We start from the raw sequence: 19,063 nt of genomic DNA, 5'->3' as shown, positions 1-19,063 counted from the left end.
ATGACATTGTTAAAATCAAAATGGGTTTCTTTTGAGGTTAGAGAGGAATGTAAGTTTCACATTTTCTTTTTTTAACAGTCAGCAGACAGCCAGCTAAATAGTACTCTTAAAATACTGCTGCAGTTTGGATCTGTTACAAAAATGAAGCATTTAATTGCTGCAAGAAGTGGCAAAGATAAGCTATTCTCATTCCCACACCAAGGGCAGGGAATCTGTCAGAAAACAGACTTTTTTCAGATACTTTTCTATGTGTTACAAGGGTGAATTCAATTACAGGTACAAAAACAAAGCAACTGACATGACAAAGAAAGATCTTAAATGATAATTTAGGACCTGAACTCCTTCAAATCCAGGGGGAAAAAACACAAGTAGCAGAAACTTGATTTAAGAGAGATCCTTTCCTGTGGCAGGTTCCATACAACACATCCCCCCTTCCCAGGTACATATTCTGTTTTACTTCCACATGGAGTCTGTAAAAAAAAAAAAAAAAAAGTATAATGGTTCACAAAGCTCTATTGTGACCTTTAAAAATAAAACAACCATGCACTGCTATGCTTCTGGAAAGGCCTCTACTGAGGAAAAAAGAATTCCCCTATCAGTCATGTTATGAAGCGTCTGCTGGGGGCTGAGAACTTCTTGGGCAAATGCACAGAACACACATCAGCACACATAGTGACTGCTGCTGCTGCTGCTGCTGCTCAGGAGAGAAAATAGCCAAGCCAGGTTCACATCTGCATGAGTTTGGGCATGCTGGTGGGACAGAGGGGACATTTCCCAAAGAATAGGTGCTTGCTGAGCACCTCCTTGCCCCTGCAAGCTAACAGGAGTTAGTTGTTTTACAGCCATCAGTGCCTTTGGAAAAATTCCCTCTAATTCTTTGTCCCAGACACATTGCCCTGAAAGTGTCCTGCTGTCTGTCTACAAAAATTAGTCAGTCTCTACATTCTTGTTCTCTACAGGACCTCGGGTGTTGGCTGCAGCAAAACCTTTCTAATATTTCATCTCCGGTTATGACTCTCAGCTTTTCAGAGAGGCTGCACTTAGATACACCAACTAAAATAGACAGAAGCTTGTTTTGCCACTTATATTCAGCCTGTAGCATGTTGTTGACTTTTTTGCAAAGTAAAGGCATAGCCATCTTTATTTGCATAAAATTTTCCATTTCTTTTATGATATTTATTTAAGATAGCTTAATGATTTTACTTTTTTCAGATTCACTTGGAATTAGTTGCTTCATTTGCACTGAAAGAAAAATTAGGAAGGATAAAAAAAAGGGAATAATTCTGTCATCTTTACACTGGCAAAATTCCCAAAAACTTTGATTACCCACTAGAAATGTTGCCTGAAAAGAGATCATATAATCAAGCTGCAAATTATATTAAAACCAAATGAACATATACAGAATTCCTCCACAGAGTCCAAAAATGAAGTGCAAAACACTCATGAAGATTTCAGCAGTTCTGAGATTTGCTGTTGATCATTTTTCTTACTCCAGCCCAGATAAGAGCCTTAAGCTGGATAAAAATCATTATTTTCTTGATCTCCTGAGTCATGTCTCTTTTTAGGTTTCAGTTTGTACTATGAACTGAAGGAGCTAAGAATACAAGAAAAGTACAAGAAAAGCATAGTAATACAAGAAAAGCTTAACTGAGCTTAATACTTTGTTCCTAATGCTAGAGAAGAAAACGAACTTAGGAGCAAGCATGTTAGTGGGAGTTGCTGCTGAGGCATCTCTCTTTCTGGTGGTTGGTGACTGGTGCAGGGGCAGAGCACAAATTACTTCAGAATTCCCCCATGAGGCAGAGATTTGCTGCCAATGGCAATGGCAGCCTGGGGTGGAGGTGCTGTGGGATGTCCTTCTGCCTGCCTGCAGCCCTTGTACCTCCAGGACCAGAGGGTCACCCTGGCTCCGAGTGCTCCCTGCTGCCTCCTCATCTCCACCTTCCCCATGGAATTACACACAGAAACCACCCCCATCCCATCTTGTTTATGCATTTCAGCTCAGTTTTAGATGTAATCTAAGCTCAGACATAGATATTTTGGCAGTCAACTTGAAATATCTGGGACTGAATTTTCAAAGGTGTCAATCTCTCTAGCCTAGTGGGAAAGGTCTGTGGGAGACATGAGACTTTGATGTCTCCTCAAAAATTGGAATTTTTACATTTGAAACACACAATTCATGCATCTTTCTGAAATTCTTGCAATCTTTTGTTGAATCCAGTTAAGACTGGGCAGTTTTTAAGAGTGTCTATGTGAATATTTCCCTGGAACTATGACTAAAATTGCTGGAAGATATTTTAACTCCAGTCCATGGGGAGCTATTGACAGTAATAAAAAATACTGTGAGAAGAAAACAGCAGCAAGTGAAACTGCCCTCTCAGAAAGCCCAGGTCTGCTTTGAAGGAAGTGTTGATATTCACCATAAGCCTCAATCATTTCCCAGAGGGCTGTAAGATGCCTAGGAATGACATAATCAAAAAGCAATGGTGTTCTTGACTTAAAGGGGAAAAGAAAAGCAGGGGCTGATCCATCTCCCATCAAAATCAAAGAGGACTTTGCTGTTGACTTCAGTCAGAACAGAGTTCTGGACACAATCTGTGTGCAGTTTATTAGCACACTTGTTTATCCGAACGATCCTAACTTCTACCAGCAGCATGTCTAGATATCTGCTTGGGACTACATCTGTACAAATGTATAAGTGTGAGTTTATAGTGTGGTTTAATTCAAATTATTCTGGCATTTTAAAATCATTTTCAGCTAAAAAGACAGCTTTAGCTGATTTGCACCCCAGAAGACATACTTTGATTGGAAAAGCTTGTAACTCACATTTCAGGTTGCAATTCATACACAACTTCATGCAAGCTAAGGATACAAACAGATTTTAGGGTTAATTTCAAAACGACGTTACTATGCACTCAATTAAAATTTTTCAGCCATGATTTCAAAATGTGAAAAGCTCTACAAATTACCCAACTCATCAGCTACAGCCCTTGGTTTCCTTGAAGGGAATTTTCTTTGAAGACCATAACAAAATCGCAGTAAATGGCAAGTAAGATTGCCATCAGAAGTCTGCTGAAAATGCAGGAGGAACTCCTGATTGCTTTAGTCATGTGAACAACCCCTTCAGAACAGCCCAGAGTCAGGCAAGGTGGCTTACACCAGGAGTTAATTTAGCCTGATGGGACTCTTTGCATTACTAAAACGAGCATGGTTTTCGCTTGTAAATGGGGGGTAGAATTTTATTTCACTTTCTGAGGGTCAGAATTTTATTTCCCTTTCTAAGGGGTATACATTCATTCCAGAGTAAACCTTTCAGAATAAAAGTTTACTTCACATTATAGGAAATGACATCCCTGTTTTTAGATTTCCCTTTTCAAAGCATGCCTCAGATTTCTAACTTGTAGTGGAGAGTTTTGGTATAAGTAATAAAAGTCTTTAAAATTAAAATGCTAATCGTAAACAAACCCAAATGCATGAAAGATATAGTCTGACTGCATAACAAAAGAGAATTATATAATTCTATTTGAGTGAAATCTTTCATCTTTGATTTACAGGTTTGAGTCTGCCTATAACTGAAACCATATTGTTCCATATCTTTCATATCATGGCCTTCCCCAAAATCTTGTTTTAATTAAGGTTCCTTTCAGATTTCAGAATAAAAAGCATGACAGTCTTCACTTATGGCTTTAATATATATCCTTTTCTTTTTTTCATTTTTTGAATTTGGCAAATATAAAAAAAATGAACATCACTTGCTTTTAAAAGCTGAGCAAGCTATCAAACACTGCAAGCTGAATACTTCCAGGTATCTCCCGGGGTTCATTAGGTGAGAAGGTTGTAAACAAAATAAAAGTTACTGTAGCAGAGTTTTGTTCATTTGAAGTACTCTTACATACATGCCCCATCTCTCTCTCTCTGACAGTAAGGCAACACGTGTAACAGTTTAAGCGTTCATTTTCAGCTAAAGGCACAACTCTATGTTACGTTCTCAAACATGGAATTAAACAGCTAAAGTCACATTGCAGGGAGATCTTGCTGCACTTCGGGGATCTAAAATAAAGCCTAAACCCTTTGAAGCTTCTTAAGCAACATCAGTTCTCTTGGTGCAGGACTACATAAAAGAATCAGTTGGTATTCACAACACGACCTGTAAAAAACACTCCCACACAACCTCCACAGAAACACCTGAGCTTCAAATGAGCTGCACGCAGTTACTGAAGGTCGCTGCTTTGGAGTCAGAACGCAGAAACATTTCAGAACAAACCAAAAACACGTTTGAAAAACTATCCATACTTGATCTCTGCTGCACATATGGTGAGCGCTACTGTCAACTACAGAGGGTACAGCACTTTTTCTTAAAGGCAAAAGATCATTTTAGAGAATCATAAATGTGTTTTTGTGATAGAAAAGATTACATGAAATGGGGAGGGATGCCAGGAATAGGGAAGAGAAAATAAAGCACCACCAAGCACAGTACTTCAGGGGATTTATAGTACAATAAGAAGTGCTTTCCCTTTAGCTAAAATCTCTCATCATAATTTAAACGCTTTTCACTTATTCAGCTAAGAATTCATTACAGGAGGTTAAAAAATGGCACATAAAATAAGGGTGGGGGTTTTTTCTTCATTACACGGAGCAAAGAAAACAAATTCTATTAACAATTTAACACAGTATGAAAAAAAATTATCCAGTAAAAAGTGTCAGAAAGTGATTCACGGAGTTCACAGAGTATGTTGCTGGCTGTTGCATTTCTCATATCTATAATCTATCATGTAGAATTTTGCAATACTCTATTTCACAATTTGTGTTGGTGAGTGGGTCAAACAGCATTAAAAAAGCATGCTCTGGGCTCTCTCTCCCAAGTCCCTTTTTCTGTAACTCTAGAATTGTGGCGGTTACATTTAAGGAATCTTTCAGGCTCTTTCAAGTCCATCCAAAGAACAAGTGAAGCTGCTACTCTGAGTTTTGTGCCCAGTGTTTATGTTCCATCTGATCTGTGCCACCCAAGAAGCAGACAAGACATGTCTGAGGGTGCTTTGGGGGATACACAATGATGTCACCCACAGGAAATATCAGGGAGGACTTGGCACTTCACAAGGCTGGCTCTTCTTCCATGGGCTCACCAGCAGCTCTGTAAAAATAAACAGGCAATCAGAATTCGGCACAAGAGTACACAATGACATTGTAGATTTCCATGCATAATCAAAGCTGATTTTTCAGCTCTCTCAGATGTTTATTTGTGTTATTCAGCTATCCATAAATAGAGTTTCTTTCCTAGGAAGTATAAACAAATGTCAAGTGGAAAAACATTTTAGATCCAAGCAATCACCGAAAATGTTCCTGTTTATATTAAAATATGTCAGAATATTTTATAACATTTTGTCCAGAAATGTACATGCTTTGTGTCAACAGAATCAAAAAAATTAATGAAAAAAATAGCTGTGATAGTTATATTTTACAAGCTTTTGGAGCTAAAAATACCTGCATTTATTTTTTTCAGGCGCATGCCACTAAAGCAAAATTGTTCACTAGTAGCCAAGTAGCGCTCCCTCTGAGGTTCTTCTCCAGTCCCCTAGTTTCTGTTTTGTATTTTCATAAACACATTGCCTGTCTGCCTGCAACTTTGAAGACTAAATCCTGAACCTGATCAGCAGATTGCTATCAAAGAAAAAGGATCTAATAATTATATAAAATCAGATTATATCTATCTTTTATATGGAAAAATATAAATCAGATATAATCTCTGGGAAATTATCACCTTAGGCAAGATGAGCTCTCTAAGACAACCAATAAGAAAATGATGAGGACACATATGCTGAGATGATGTCAAGTCTTGCAATTCCTCGTATCTGACAAGCTACTGCAACTGAGGAATATGATGGCAATTATAAAATGGGAAGCTTCGGAGATCATGGAGAGACTTCACTATTGAAGGGCAAATAATTTGGACAGAAACCGATTTTCATCTCAGTCTGTCAGCCTTAAGAACTACTCTAAAATAGTAACTTCAAGCAATTTTGAAATCAGGGGAAAAAAGTAAATGTAAATTAATAAATGAGATGTTTACCAGTTAATTCTTGTAAGCCAGTGTAATAACTGCTTCAGTGAAACATTCCTAAAATATTCAAATTCATGAGATCTCATGGAAAAAAAAAATAAGGGGGGCTTGCTTGGGCTTTGATAGTTCATTCAGCAAGGAAGACAGAGAATTTTAAATGAATCTGGAATTTATTAAAGCTTTTTCCAATGAAAATATGAGCAGTACGTCTTTAAATTATTTTTATATAGGTTATTCCTTTCTGATTTGGAATGATCACTGATAGTATGTTGAAAAATATGTGAGATGAATGACATGTGAAAAAGATGATCTTTTTCAGACTAATCACTTTCCAAAGGGTATAAACTCTAAAAGATGATTAATCAATGAATCTCAAATCTTCAGTTCTTCACCACATGGTGGAGGATGTTTCCTATGTACCGTAACCACTGGGGCTCCCCGCTTCCTGAGCAGTGAGGTGAAGCCCCCTTGCACTCTCCCTTTTCCCCCTTTCCTTTGTTCTGCTTGCAGCAGAGAGTGCACAGTGGCAGCCAGGGTGAGATGGAGCCCTGCCTGCTGCTGAGGTGCTCAGGTGCAATAAAAAAATCACACTCCAGGTGAGGAATTCGTAGGGTGTGTTGCTGTTGTGTTGACCTCACACTTCCACTCTCTCCAGCCATTTGTGGGAGATCTGAAAGCCCTCTGGCACAACAGAGAGGGTCAATAAGCCCTAGTTAAACATCCAGAACCTTATGGCTCTGTCTGGAAAGAAGATAATTTGGAAGCAGATGACAGCTCAGTTTTTAGGTTCTGAAAATGAGAAACAATATGTGTCAATAGATTTCAGGTGGTGATTGGCAGATCGGGAAGGAGTAAAGCTCTGGAAAACCTCTAGAAGTGAGAGTAGGGGTTTGGACAATTCATAAGAACCTAGGGAAGCAGTGCATTCAACAGTCTGTTCACATGTGTTTGACTTCTGGGACTAACATTCTCATGAACATAGTACAATTGAGGATCTTATATAGAACTTCTTTCACTGTGAAATTTTTCACTGACAAAGATGCTCCTGAGGACCGGGAGTAGCCTTCACTGATCTTGAGTGTTATATTCTAATATATTCCAGTATATTCCAGCAAGAGGCCAAAATTCTTCACCAGCCAGAACATAAGCACTGATAATAATTTTTACGTAAAAGGGCCAGATGAAAGGTCCTTTTTAGGAAAGGGAGATAAAATTAGAATGACATGGCAATCTAGATCTTTTCTTGCAGTGTAGGTACTCTCGCAGTCTTCTTCAGTCTCCTTTTGAAGACTTATGTGTATGCTTTAACTTCATTGTATTAGTGTCAGAGAAGTTACTGGATTTACCCAATGGCTTATCATTAAAAACATTTGTTTTTATGAGATAACGCTCAGGCCTCAGGCTAGAGTTTTGTGTGAGAGCCAGTACTGTTTTGGGGTCAAAGGACAGAGAGAAAAACACTGTAAATCCCTTAGCACTGAGCAGAGAATCAATATATACCCATTCTGACAAAACCAAAAGTTGTCAAAAGAAAAATCGAGGGGGCAGAGTCTGACAGGCAAAATTTGTGTTACTTCAGCTTTGTCACTGTGAGTTACATCAGTTCAGTCAGTCCTCCTGTAGCTGACAGGAAGTTGGCATAAAACCATAAAACAGGCAGGACTCCCATCCCACACTGTATGCTCAGAGCAGTTCCTCGAGATGCAGATGTGAGCTCAGGTCTGATATAAAACAAATCCATGCAGCCAGCAAATTCAGAAAGACACCAATTGAGATTGCAATGATTATAGAACCACAACTGTTATTTTTCCCTAAGGCTGCACTGTGGCTCCTTTAAACCACGAGTTCCTAGGAGCTGAGCCCTCCTGCATTCACTTTGCTTTGGTGTGCTGTGAAGAGTGCTCATCTCTAGCTCTCTATATGTAGAATTCCAACTACGGCAGAATGAAATAATCTCTTTGTAATTAACGCTAAGCAAAATGCCTCAAAATAAATAGATGAGGCAAAAATTTTACCATATGGGTAAAATCTGGAAAAACATGTGACATCTTAAATATTGTACTGTGGCAATTAAGAATAAATATTATTTACGAGAAAAATATTAAAAATAATTGATATCTATAATTTTTTAAAAAAGTAGTATTGAAGAATGTAGATAAGCTCTGTACATCACTCAAAAAAAAAAATGTTTCTCTTATTTTCTTTTTCAAATGAGCATTACAGAAAGTTCTCTTAACTAAATTGTCACACACAAAAAAATAAAAATTCAAGGTATGTTTCCAAGGTAGAAACTGAACAAAAGATATATTTTTCTGGCCTGGTATGGCTATTTTATGCCATAATCTGTTCCTAATTTAACTCAGCTGTCTCAGGGAAGATCGTTGTAATTGAAAAGTGATCCTCTGGTAGCAAAGAGCTGGGGGAAAAAGAGATACATTTCTATATCATGAAGGCGATTTGGGGAGTGTCTAAAGAGGTTAGTTATATAAGACATTCTGAGTAAGTATATATCCTAGTAAAATGGACTTAGTATGGATCAAAGAGAAAGGAACTAAAAGTAAAAAGCCATCCTAGTTTAAGAGCAGAATAAGGTAACTACATATATACCCTCAAAAGAGGAAGTAACGTCCAAACAAGGTAAATGAAATAAAATATAAACTCTGGCAAGTTAAATGTAAACCCTCAATGAAGCAAACTAAAGGAAAGTCTGAAAACCAACATATTAAAAGCATAAAAGCTAATAATAAAAAGATCTTTCAAAATACATCAGAGGAAATGATCAAAGGCTAAAAGGAGCATCAGGGAAGGTAGACCACAAAAGTAAAATGAACTATTTATATCTGGGTTCACTAGAGATGCGTCAGTGAGATTTTATTACTTGCAGATGAACTATCCTAAACTGAATCAGTGCTAGAACAAACTGATACACCAAACATTGCCAAATTTCTAAGAGCAGATGATATTTGTCTGCTAAGTTCCAGGGAAATATGATTAGGATGTTGTTAAAGAAACAGTTATTGAGCATTTTCTGCAGCTTAACTCAGCAAGAGGTAGAGAAGGCAAGAAAAGCAATTCTCCTTTTGGAAACCACAGGAGGTACAGTGAGCCTGTACGGCAAAATTGAAAGCAGCTACAATCAGTGATGGAATTAGTAGGCATTCAGGCAACAGTCATTTGGGTAAGAGTTAGGTCTTAACACTTATAAAGATGGAAATCCTTTCAAATTTATTAAAAATTTCTGAAGGAAATTAGGGAAGAGGAGATCAAGTGATTTTCCTCTGCAAAGAAGGTCTTCCAACAATTTTATCCAAGTGCTTAGAAGAACCTTGGTTGTTGAAAGAAGGTCCTTTCACAGACTGACAATACAAAAAAAGCAGGAATCACAGAATAATATTGGTGAATTTTCACCATGAAGGAATTCTCCAGAGCATCTCAAAAAGACTAGGCAGACTACAAGTAGATTTAGGTGATAATGTTTGCTGACGACACCAAACTGCCAATACTACTCAGCTCCAAGGCCCATAGCAGCATTTCTGTATGGAGGAGAAGACACAACAGAAGCACAGAATACACAAAAGAGGGAGGACAGCTTTAACTGCTTTAACAGCGATGGCTATGACTGAGAGCTTGGAGTTAATGGTAGAGGAGCAGAAAGCCATAGAAACAAAACATCCCCAGTATTAGCTACTGTGTAAATTCACAATGTGCCCTGGAGTCCTGCATGCAGCTTTTACTCCATCTCAAAGAAACTACAAAAAGCACAGAGAGGAGCAAAAAGGTAAGAAATTATTTCCATACCAGCAGGAATACAGAGTCTTGAGAAGCTCAAGCCTTTAAAACCAGATATGGGTCAAAGATTATGAGTAAGAAAGGTGGTTTTCTCTCTCACAATCCAAGACCTAGGGGTTTCCCAATGATTTTATTGGTCAATAAGTAAAAGCAGTGTGATGCCTGATGAGGCTGTGGGGTTCACTACCCAAGTGCTTACCCAGAGATGTAAGCTGCTTCAAAAAGGTTTTGAAAAGTTTATGCCTGTGTATGCATCCTCAAGGCTTTTACACAGGATGGTCAGATAGAGCAGTTAAGATCTATCAACTCACCAGGGCAAGGCTGGCTCTCAGCCTCCTCTACTCCTGGTTCTCTTCCTAATGAACATCCATCAAAGGATGGATGGACGAGAAGGTGAGCAAGATGAGGGTGTAGGCTGGCCTGGGAAAGCTGTTCTGCAGCTCCTGAGCCTGGAGGGGATTGTAAACCCTGTGGGGCACGGCCAGGCATGCGCTGTGCACTCAGCACAGCTGAGGTAGACATCCAAACAGTGAAATGGCAAGTGAAGCTTTATGAGTTGACAAATATGGCAAGTGACCCTAAATGGTAGCTAGCTGTACCCCATGATTCAACCATTTGCTCTAGTATGTAATATAATGCAATTTGACTGAAACTGCAACTGGTAGCTCTGTAACACTAAGAATAAAAATTATACTTTGTTTTCATTTCCATTTGAGTAAAATCTATGCTCAGCTGAACCAGAGCCATAAATTCAAATTCTGATAAATGTCATCTCAAGATTTACTGCTTCTTGTAAAAATAGTAAGTGCAAAAGATCTCTCTCCACACCCTTTTCTTTTTCCATTTTAAGACGAAACATACAGAAGCTCCAAGGTATCAGGGACAGCAGCGTACTGAATATTTCACAGCACACTTTCTGAAACAGATGTCTGGCTAAAGCAAAATTCTAATCAGCTAAATCTGTATCTCACATAGGGAATAAACAGTTATCAACACACAAAAGTTCTGGTAGTTAGAAATGTTTTATAGGGCATGCCTGTTCCTCTAATTGCATCTCTATTTAAATCCCTGTTAGCACCATACATGTTTCCTATCCTATCCTATCCACAAACTCTTTTTTCTATATCTGTACTCTTCCAACATCTATAATCAAGACTCAATTGGACCTTAGGATGCAGAGTTATGCTTTGGTAAAATAAAACACCAAAAGAATAGCAGCTTTACACGTTTTTCTTCATTTACCCTGCCAGAGAAAATCAAGTAAAAAAATAATCGGCACTGTCACTTGAAGAAAAGAAAGAAAGAGAGAAGAAAGAAATAAAAATACTTTATATGGGCCTTAGCCAGGAGCATTTTATCCATCAGTGGTAAATGAGTCAGATATGAGTTGGCCAGGAAAAGAACTGCTTTGCCCAAAATCTGAGTTTAAAGTGAGTCATCTCACTCCAACACCAATATATCCTCCAACATAACTGGCCAGAGTTTCCCGCAAAGAAACTCTTGCTGCTGCTCTTCATCTGGAGGCCTGACCATCCAGAGCTGAAGTCGACAGGATCTCTGCCATTGAATCAGTGAAACAGGCCTGGAGTTGCGGGCCAGAACTATCGGCCTGGCTGACCGTGGTGGGAATTCAGAGGAAGCAAACTGACTCCTGGTGTAAGGAAGGAACCTTTCAGGCTGCCCTGTCAGCCACAGGGCTTCCTGCTCTGCTCCCACCCTACCTACCACAAGCAACTTTCCCAAATGAGCACTCGATGCAAAAGCTTGCAACAGGTCTTCAGAAGGTGACCCCACCTACACCAGTAGGAGCAAGGGAACACCTCCTAACGGAGCCTGAGACCCCACACGACTCCTCACATCCCTGCTGCTCTGTTTGCCGTAGGAAGTGTCTGGAGAAGGTGCATCGCATACATGGTCCTTTATTACAACAAGCATTAAAAAACGTGAAAAAACAGAGCTGAACTCGTCTCTACATTACTGCTGTTTGTGTTGGTATGTACCTATGAAATAGATGGTGTGCTTATGTGAAATGAAGTAAATTATACAGAAACCAAAGCATGCAATGTCACAGGCTCACTCCCTGGACATTCCATGATGGATTTTCATTCACACTCAGAGAGCAGGCAGGTCCTCTCAGGTTTCCTCACAGCTGAGGACTCTCAAAATTCAACTTTCAGGAGGATCACTTTTGATTCCATATTGTTCCTTACATTCATCAGGAAGAAAACAAAGATAATGATGCTCAAAAGCCTCAGAAAACCTAACTATCAATTTTGGTCCAGTGGGACAGCATTTTTCTTGTCCTGTCACCTCTCTAATGGCAACTTGGGTTCATGTGACTTCTTTGAGGGTTACAAGTGCAGAAAGAGATTTCAGGACACATGAGTGCATAGGCTTTTTTTTTTGTGCTGCTGACAAATTTTTGCAGCACCACAGAAGATATTCCAAACGAAGTCATTTTTCCACAAAACAATTCATCACAATGGATTCATCCCTACAAGAGTCCAGAACTGATGAAGTGTAATGAATCTGGCAGCCACACGAATTCCACTTGTGCACATTTCAGTACATCCATTTTCTGCCAGGTTTCTCAGCGCTGCCCTGAAATTGTTTTCAGAATGGGTGGAAACTGTCACAGGTTATCAGTTGGTAGGTAATAAGTACAGTAATTAAGTGCAGTGTTAGTCAAAGGGTTATTTTGTTCAAATCATGTAGGAGTAGCAGTTGCTCTTGATAGTTTTGAGTGGAGGCACATAACAAATAAATTTTTTAGTTATTCTCAGCAATGTAAAAATACACAAAATTAACCATGCCCTTTTCCAGACAATTTATAGCTTTAATTTTCTTCACTGCATTATTTCCAATACTTTAACTAAAATTATTTATATTTCAGAGCTATGCACACACAAGTGGGAATTTTCTGTCCCTAGCTAGCAGAAGTGTCTTGTAACTGTCAGAAACTTATATGAAAAACTACATTATTCCTTAGTTGAGCACTGATTACCACAGTCACAAATCTAAAATACATCTTGTGTTCATCATGGACTGTTCTCTAAGCGTTTATAAAGTTGTCTGCAATAATCCTACAACAAGAATAGCCATGGCATATTAAATATAATTACAATTGGAAAGGTAATTATGAAAATACTGTGAACTTTACTAGCTAGCTCCACTCCCTGTGTGTCCCTTTGAGCCATGCCTCAATTCTTTGACAGATGAGTGTTGCCACTGTTGTGAGGGATGCTCATTGCCAAACACATCCACAGCTTTTAGCACTGCACTATTCCCCTGGGTGCCTATCAGTTCAGTTCTGATTAAAAGATGCAACACAGGAGGGAAGAACTGAAGCAACTAAGAAGCAGTCACAATGTAGGAGCCATGGATCTTTCTGGCTCCACTCCCACCACTGCTGTCCCAACCCACAGTTCCCTCCTTTCTCTACTGTTGTTCCACAGCCTGATGAGCTGATGAGTCTCCTTATAAGGCTTTTTTCATCTTTCCTCCCCCCTCCCTTATTTTCTGTGTATGATGGAACCCAAGTAGTTCCACTGCATTTTGTGTCTTTCTCTACTGGTGAAGACCAGGAGTATTTTTCCTTAGAAGAAAAAAAAATAGGAAACTCCAAAAACTTCGCCAGTGGCTTTTCTGATTATAGATGACACAATATTCGGTGGCTACTGTGTTTTTTTCATGTGTAATTGGCACAACACATAATAGCATTTACTGCATCATTTTCTTAATTTGCAACTTGAAAGCAATTTTCATTAATGTGAAAAGCAGATGACAAGCTGGAAAAATCTGCACTCTCATTCTTTGCTGGTGTACTATCATCTTAGTACATAGAAAATGTTGGCCCTAATCCTGGTCAGGATAGCTTTAAGTTTTATACTGGCACTGTTCACATTTCTTCCAGGAAAGTAACTTCTAATGCTTGTCTAATATCACTCATTAGTGATTTAAGTCTATTGTTACTAAATTTATCTGACTGTTTGTTGAACGCCTTCCTAGAAAATTAAAAGAGATTTTAAAAGCTTCTAATGAGAAGAATATGGTTGATTACACTTGACCATGTCTATTTACTTCATGTGGATATTGCAGTTTTTATGAAGTAGCAAGAAGTAGACATGGGAAGGAAACAAGGTTCTTGTTATAATCATGAACTTTAGTACAGAAATAGAGATACCAAACCCAAAAAACTGCTAATATCTCTGCTTCCAGTGGCTAAGTGATAGAACTGAAATCCAGGGATGAAAAACTCCAGGTATGTCAATTAGCAAATAATTTTGAAACAACCCTTAGTCCTGGTTTCTTCTTCATTTTACTTGGCTGGAGTGAAAGCCTTGTTGTCTGTAATAATTTCATGTACTTACCTGCTGCCTTCCTGAGGAACACACTGCTCAACATCCACTGAAAGAGAGGCCATAGCTGATACTGTTTCTGTCTCCTCCCTCTCTTGCTTCTGAGACTCAGCCAGAGCACAATCCACTGGCACAGAGTATGGCTCCACTGACTTCCAGTACTTGCCTAAGGAAAACACACATAATAATTTATGGGAATTTTAGCTAGCATGGTGGTACAAGAACAGTAATCACTTAGTTCAACACTGAGTGATTATAGTTTAAAATCTCTGTGGTGTAAGCAGTACAGTTGAAATTTCAGACTGCAGTGAAGAGGTCTATTTCTGACCCTAAGAATGCCAAGTTGGAAAGTGCTTTCATTCCAAGAGCTGTGTCACACCCTTCCCCAGAAGGTAATAAACTGGAGGACTAACACACAGACTAATGAACACAGATTGTCAGGAAGGCTATTGGCGTTATCTACACAAGGTGATGGGAGTTCAGAGCAGGGTTAATAAGTAGAAGTTCTGATATGGCACACAGTTAATGCAGAGACAGCAAAATGTAAAAAATGTACATTGTTGTACAAAGTGCTCACACAGCACTGTCTTGAAAAGGAAAGAAGTCAGAAATGCCAGCTCAGACTGAAGTGGTGTTGCCAGAACAATCAGGTTTGTTAGTCCTGGATGTTCTTTCTCCTCCAACCTCAGGGCGTATACTAGAACAGTAATTTAGTTAAAACTTTCATATAGGAACTAGCTGTTGCTGGAAAGCTGCCAGCTATCATAAGGGATAGAGCTTTCTGGTCTGCTATGTAAAAATACAGCAGTGGAATAAAAGCATTAGTATTTTCAGATTTCTGCCTGCAAGAGAAGAAACTCGTCAAGCAATGCAAAGAATAATGGCAGGTGACTCATCCTAAACACAAAATGATCTGCTATTAAGAAGTAGCAGCATGGCTTTTAAGAAACTGTTTGATTATTGGAAACCACATGAATAAGTACAAATTTACATACATATTTCTTAACAGTCCAGTAAAACACTGAGCACTCACTAATTGCCAGGTGGATGACACCTGGGGATTAGGAGCTTTGGGAAGTCTGGGAGCTCTGGACCAGAGCTTACTCAGTGTTTAGCAAGAAGCTTTCAGCAGCTGCTGCAGAGGTTGGATCAGTGTACTTATCTGAGAATTAGACAGAGGGTTTCAACAGCTGCGAAAGAGAGGGGATCAAGCAGGGGACCTTTCCAAGGACTAAAAGGAGAATTTTGGCAGCTGGGCAGCAGGCTGAGCTGAGGTGCTTATCCAGAGGGTAGCTGGAGGCTTTGACAGCTGGGAGGCCAGGCCAGCAGTGGTGCTGCCTGTGCTGCAGAAAGGCTGCTGAAAACTCCCTCTTTGGTAACACAGCTCTCAACACAGTTTGAGGCTTTTGGAAGGATGAACTTTTCCCTCCAGTGAGAAAGCAGCTGTCAATAAAGTCCGAAAATGTCTTTATTCAAAAACATCATTGCAAGATGAAAGCCCAAGTCAATCTTCAAGAACAACAAGTGAGCATGGCCGGAGTGTTTCTTTGAACTCTAATAGTGTGCACGTTTGAGTAGTTAGCAGAATCTTTAAATAACAGGGACCTTCTGGGGATAAAATATAAAGTGTATTAAGTATCCTACAAAGTTGAGATTAAGTGTTAGGAGGTTGGCTTTGCTCCAAAAACATGAAAGACAGAGCTAAAAAGTTATGTACATAACAGTAGGCTCAATGATTGGAGCCTGGCAAATTTTATAAAAACAAGACAAAAATATTCTCTATTATTACTGTGCTCAGAGACCATATTCTCTATTCATTAAAAAATACACTAAAAACAAACAAAAAAGTTATATGAGCATTCCACAGTGTTCTCACAGATCCTACGTACAAAAGTCAGTCTTTGCAATATACACCCAATTCAAACCCTATAATTTATGAGCTAAATGTTCACAGAGTGGGCGGGGCTTTTGTTGCAGAAACAGATGTGCAAGAAAATCAAATCTGTTGGCATGGGAATAATACCCCCTCTTGCCTATAAAAGAAATGAACCCATGTTCACTGCTGGAGTTTTCAAGGGCTTTTATTCATAAAATAAAATATTAGTACCCAGCTACCACTGTGTTGCTCTCCTGCAGCAACAATAAAACAGCATCAGTGAGGATTGCTACATCACATTCGCTCATTCACACACACAGGCTTGCACACCAGCTGCCCCCTGAATCCTGACTTTCTTGTAACATTAAAACTCAGGGCCAATTCAAGCATATTAGTGGGCTCTCTGCACCCATTTAACTGCCCTTGACTCCCAAGCGATTGGTGGTGTTCTTTGTTTCCCCTCACTGAGAGCTGTGTTATGAGAGGGGCTGCAGTCACAGAGGGAGCAGAGTCAGGCCAGGAGGCAGGTGGCAGCCCATATACTGCAGTGGAGGGTCCTGGAGAACGGAACTACCTGGCAGAGTGTTTGTGGTTTGTGGGGGAAATGTTTAAGCAGTCACAGTTAGAAATAGCATCCAGGTAGCAGCAGGTACCTCATGAAAAGAGGGATCTGTGATGCTCTGTGGAAAACAATGATAGGTTTTTCCTTAAAATCAGAAAAATGTAAGCTCTTCTGCTTGGGTAAGCAGATAAGCTTTGCAAGCTTCTTTTTATCCAGGACAACCAACATTTATTTGCTGCATGTAAAACATACAGGCCTTGAATGCATGTTTGGCCAAAAGACTTGCAGGCAAAGAGTTATGGAATAGGGAGCAAATCACAGCACACAGCTGCCAAGGAGCTTTGTTAGGAGCTGTGAATTGACAATTAAAAGAAGTCAAAAAGTATTGGCCTCAAATCACTCCAATCTCTGAAAATGCCATTTCTACTGTGCTCTGCTGGAATGTGAAATTCTACCAGTGCCGTTACAGTCATTGAGAAGAACTTGGTGGAGCTCAAGGGAAAGAATGAAGCATAATGTTGGTTTCATTCATACAAAACCTGAGCAATCATGGATTGCAAGGAGAAAACAATCAAGCCAAAACAGTCTTTTAGGTATGCTTTGGCTTTCAGCATGAAAATGTGCTTAAGCCTCCCTCAAAGATTTGTTTGAGCCCTGACTCAATAAATTGGAAATAATAAGAGGGAATGTTTCTGTCACTCCTATAGGCATTTGTAATTGCCTTTCAAAGATTTGAATATGCTGTACTGTGGCTTACTTGAAAAACAATGTTTGGGGTTGGAATTCTGCTAAAACAGGATTGTTTAGCAATAGCCTGTTACATGTGTGTGGAAATGACTAATTCCAAACTTGTTACATTTTCAGAGGAGTTTTGTCAATACAAAACATTTCTAGAAATTCTATTCCAGTTAGAAAAAAAGTTGTCTCAGTTTCTAAGTATTGTAGCTTCAACGTTTTGCAAAAAAAGCACACAGGAGGGGCTTATTTGGTATAAAATGTTGATAATATTAATTGTGAAAGTTGGACCATAGAAATCCAAACCAAATATCCAAAGGCAATGCCATGATCCAAACAAACCAAGCTTTCTCAGTACCTCGTGAGGTGCTACTCAACAGACTAATGCTCTCCAGCCTGCCTAAGTCTCTAAAATGTTGGACAGGTACTTGCTTCTCTTAGATCTAAATATACATCACAAAGCTGCACTGAACTTCCCCAGGACTCCTTTCTGTCATCAAAGCATATTCCTTCCAAATACTTGGACTCTCTCCAGACAAAATGAGGTAAATGTAACTTTTTAGGTAGTTGCAAGAAAAGGCAGAATGCTGTATTTAAATGAGTCTAAACCCTGAGCAGCCTGACCAAAGTTTCAGAACAGCCCACTGGACTGCATGACTGCACCAGTTCAGCTGAAACCTAATTGTGTTAAAATTGAGTCATTCTGCAGAGCTCTGGACTATGTTCTCAGATTTACACTTTATCTTTCTTCCTAAATCCACTTCTCTCTCAACAGCCATCAATTGTGTGTATTCCTACTCTTCTGTTTGTCTGTTTCTCAATTCACCCTTTTTTTTGTTTCAGATCCATTTTCCATTACATTCACATTTTATTTCAAACAGAATTGCATCTCTTTTCCTTGTGTCTGTGGTCTGCGTGTGGCATTTTGCCCTTATTATCATTTGCAAATCTGTTCTATCTTGCACAGTACACAAATCTCCTTAACCTGCTGACTCCTTCCAGATCATTAACAGATTATTAACAGGGAATTTTAACTCATGAGCTACCCAGAGACATACCCCTCAGCACAAGGACTTATTGGAACACATTACATACAGCTGATTTAATTAGAGCTTTTCCATATTTAGGTGTCTACTGGATGTGCATGAATTATATACCTACAATGCTTTTTCTTTGTCACCTTGCAACTAAAATCACATGGAGAAGTACTGCATGAGCAGTGAATTGGACATGGTGTCCCTTTTAAAAATTGCATTTATTTTACATAGATGAATCCCAGCTACTTGCGGTTCATCTCAAATGAAGGAAAACATTTGTTATTCATTTGTTATTCTAAAGGAGCCAGCAAACAGTAGAAGTCAGGAAGCTCCCACTGGCTCAGTAAAATGGCAGAGACAAGAAGATTAGAGAATTTAGGGATATATGCTCAGTTGGATTGAAGCAATCAATGGCAGAAAGTTCTTCAGTGAGCAAATGCTCTAAAGCATCTGGGTAGTTAAGGGTTGGGGTCAAAGCCCACAAGTGAAACAATAATGTTTCTCTGTTTCAGAAACAATAAAATAATATATTTTTTAGCACTGTTCCATAGATCAGTGCCCAACTGGGGCTTTTTAGCTTTATCTTAAGCTCATGTGAATCTCTGAGTACCTTGTAAAGGGCTGCAAAAACAGAATCTGACAAACTAT

General features: G+C 39.1%; 1 protein-coding gene across 1 annotated transcript in view; it reads right to left on the bottom strand.

Moving 5' to 3' along the window:
- Window positions 1-399: 399 nt before the first annotated feature.
- The window catches only part of HDAC9 (histone deacetylase 9), a 274,618-nt gene continuing 255,954 nt past the window's right edge, over window positions 400-19,063 (bottom strand). Inside the window, exons 25-27 of the mRNA XM_058801306.1 lie at window positions 14,218-14,371; window positions 5,065-5,131; window positions 400-470 (exon numbers count right to left, since the gene is read on the bottom strand). Coding sequence (XP_058657289.1) covers window positions 5,092-5,131; window positions 14,218-14,371 — 194 coding nt within the window. The 3' untranslated portion in view covers window positions 400-470; window positions 5,065-5,091. The remainder of the gene's footprint in view (window positions 471-5,064; window positions 5,132-14,217; window positions 14,372-19,063) is intronic.

Source organism: Ammospiza caudacuta, chromosome 1, assembly GCF_027887145.1.
Source record: "Ammospiza caudacuta isolate bAmmCau1 chromosome 1, bAmmCau1.pri, whole genome shotgun sequence".
Taxonomy (NCBI): Eukaryota; Metazoa; Chordata; class Aves; order Passeriformes; family Passerellidae; genus Ammospiza; species Ammospiza caudacuta.
Note: the sequence above shows the minus strand (reverse complement) of the source record. Positions and strands in the feature narration are given on the sequence as shown.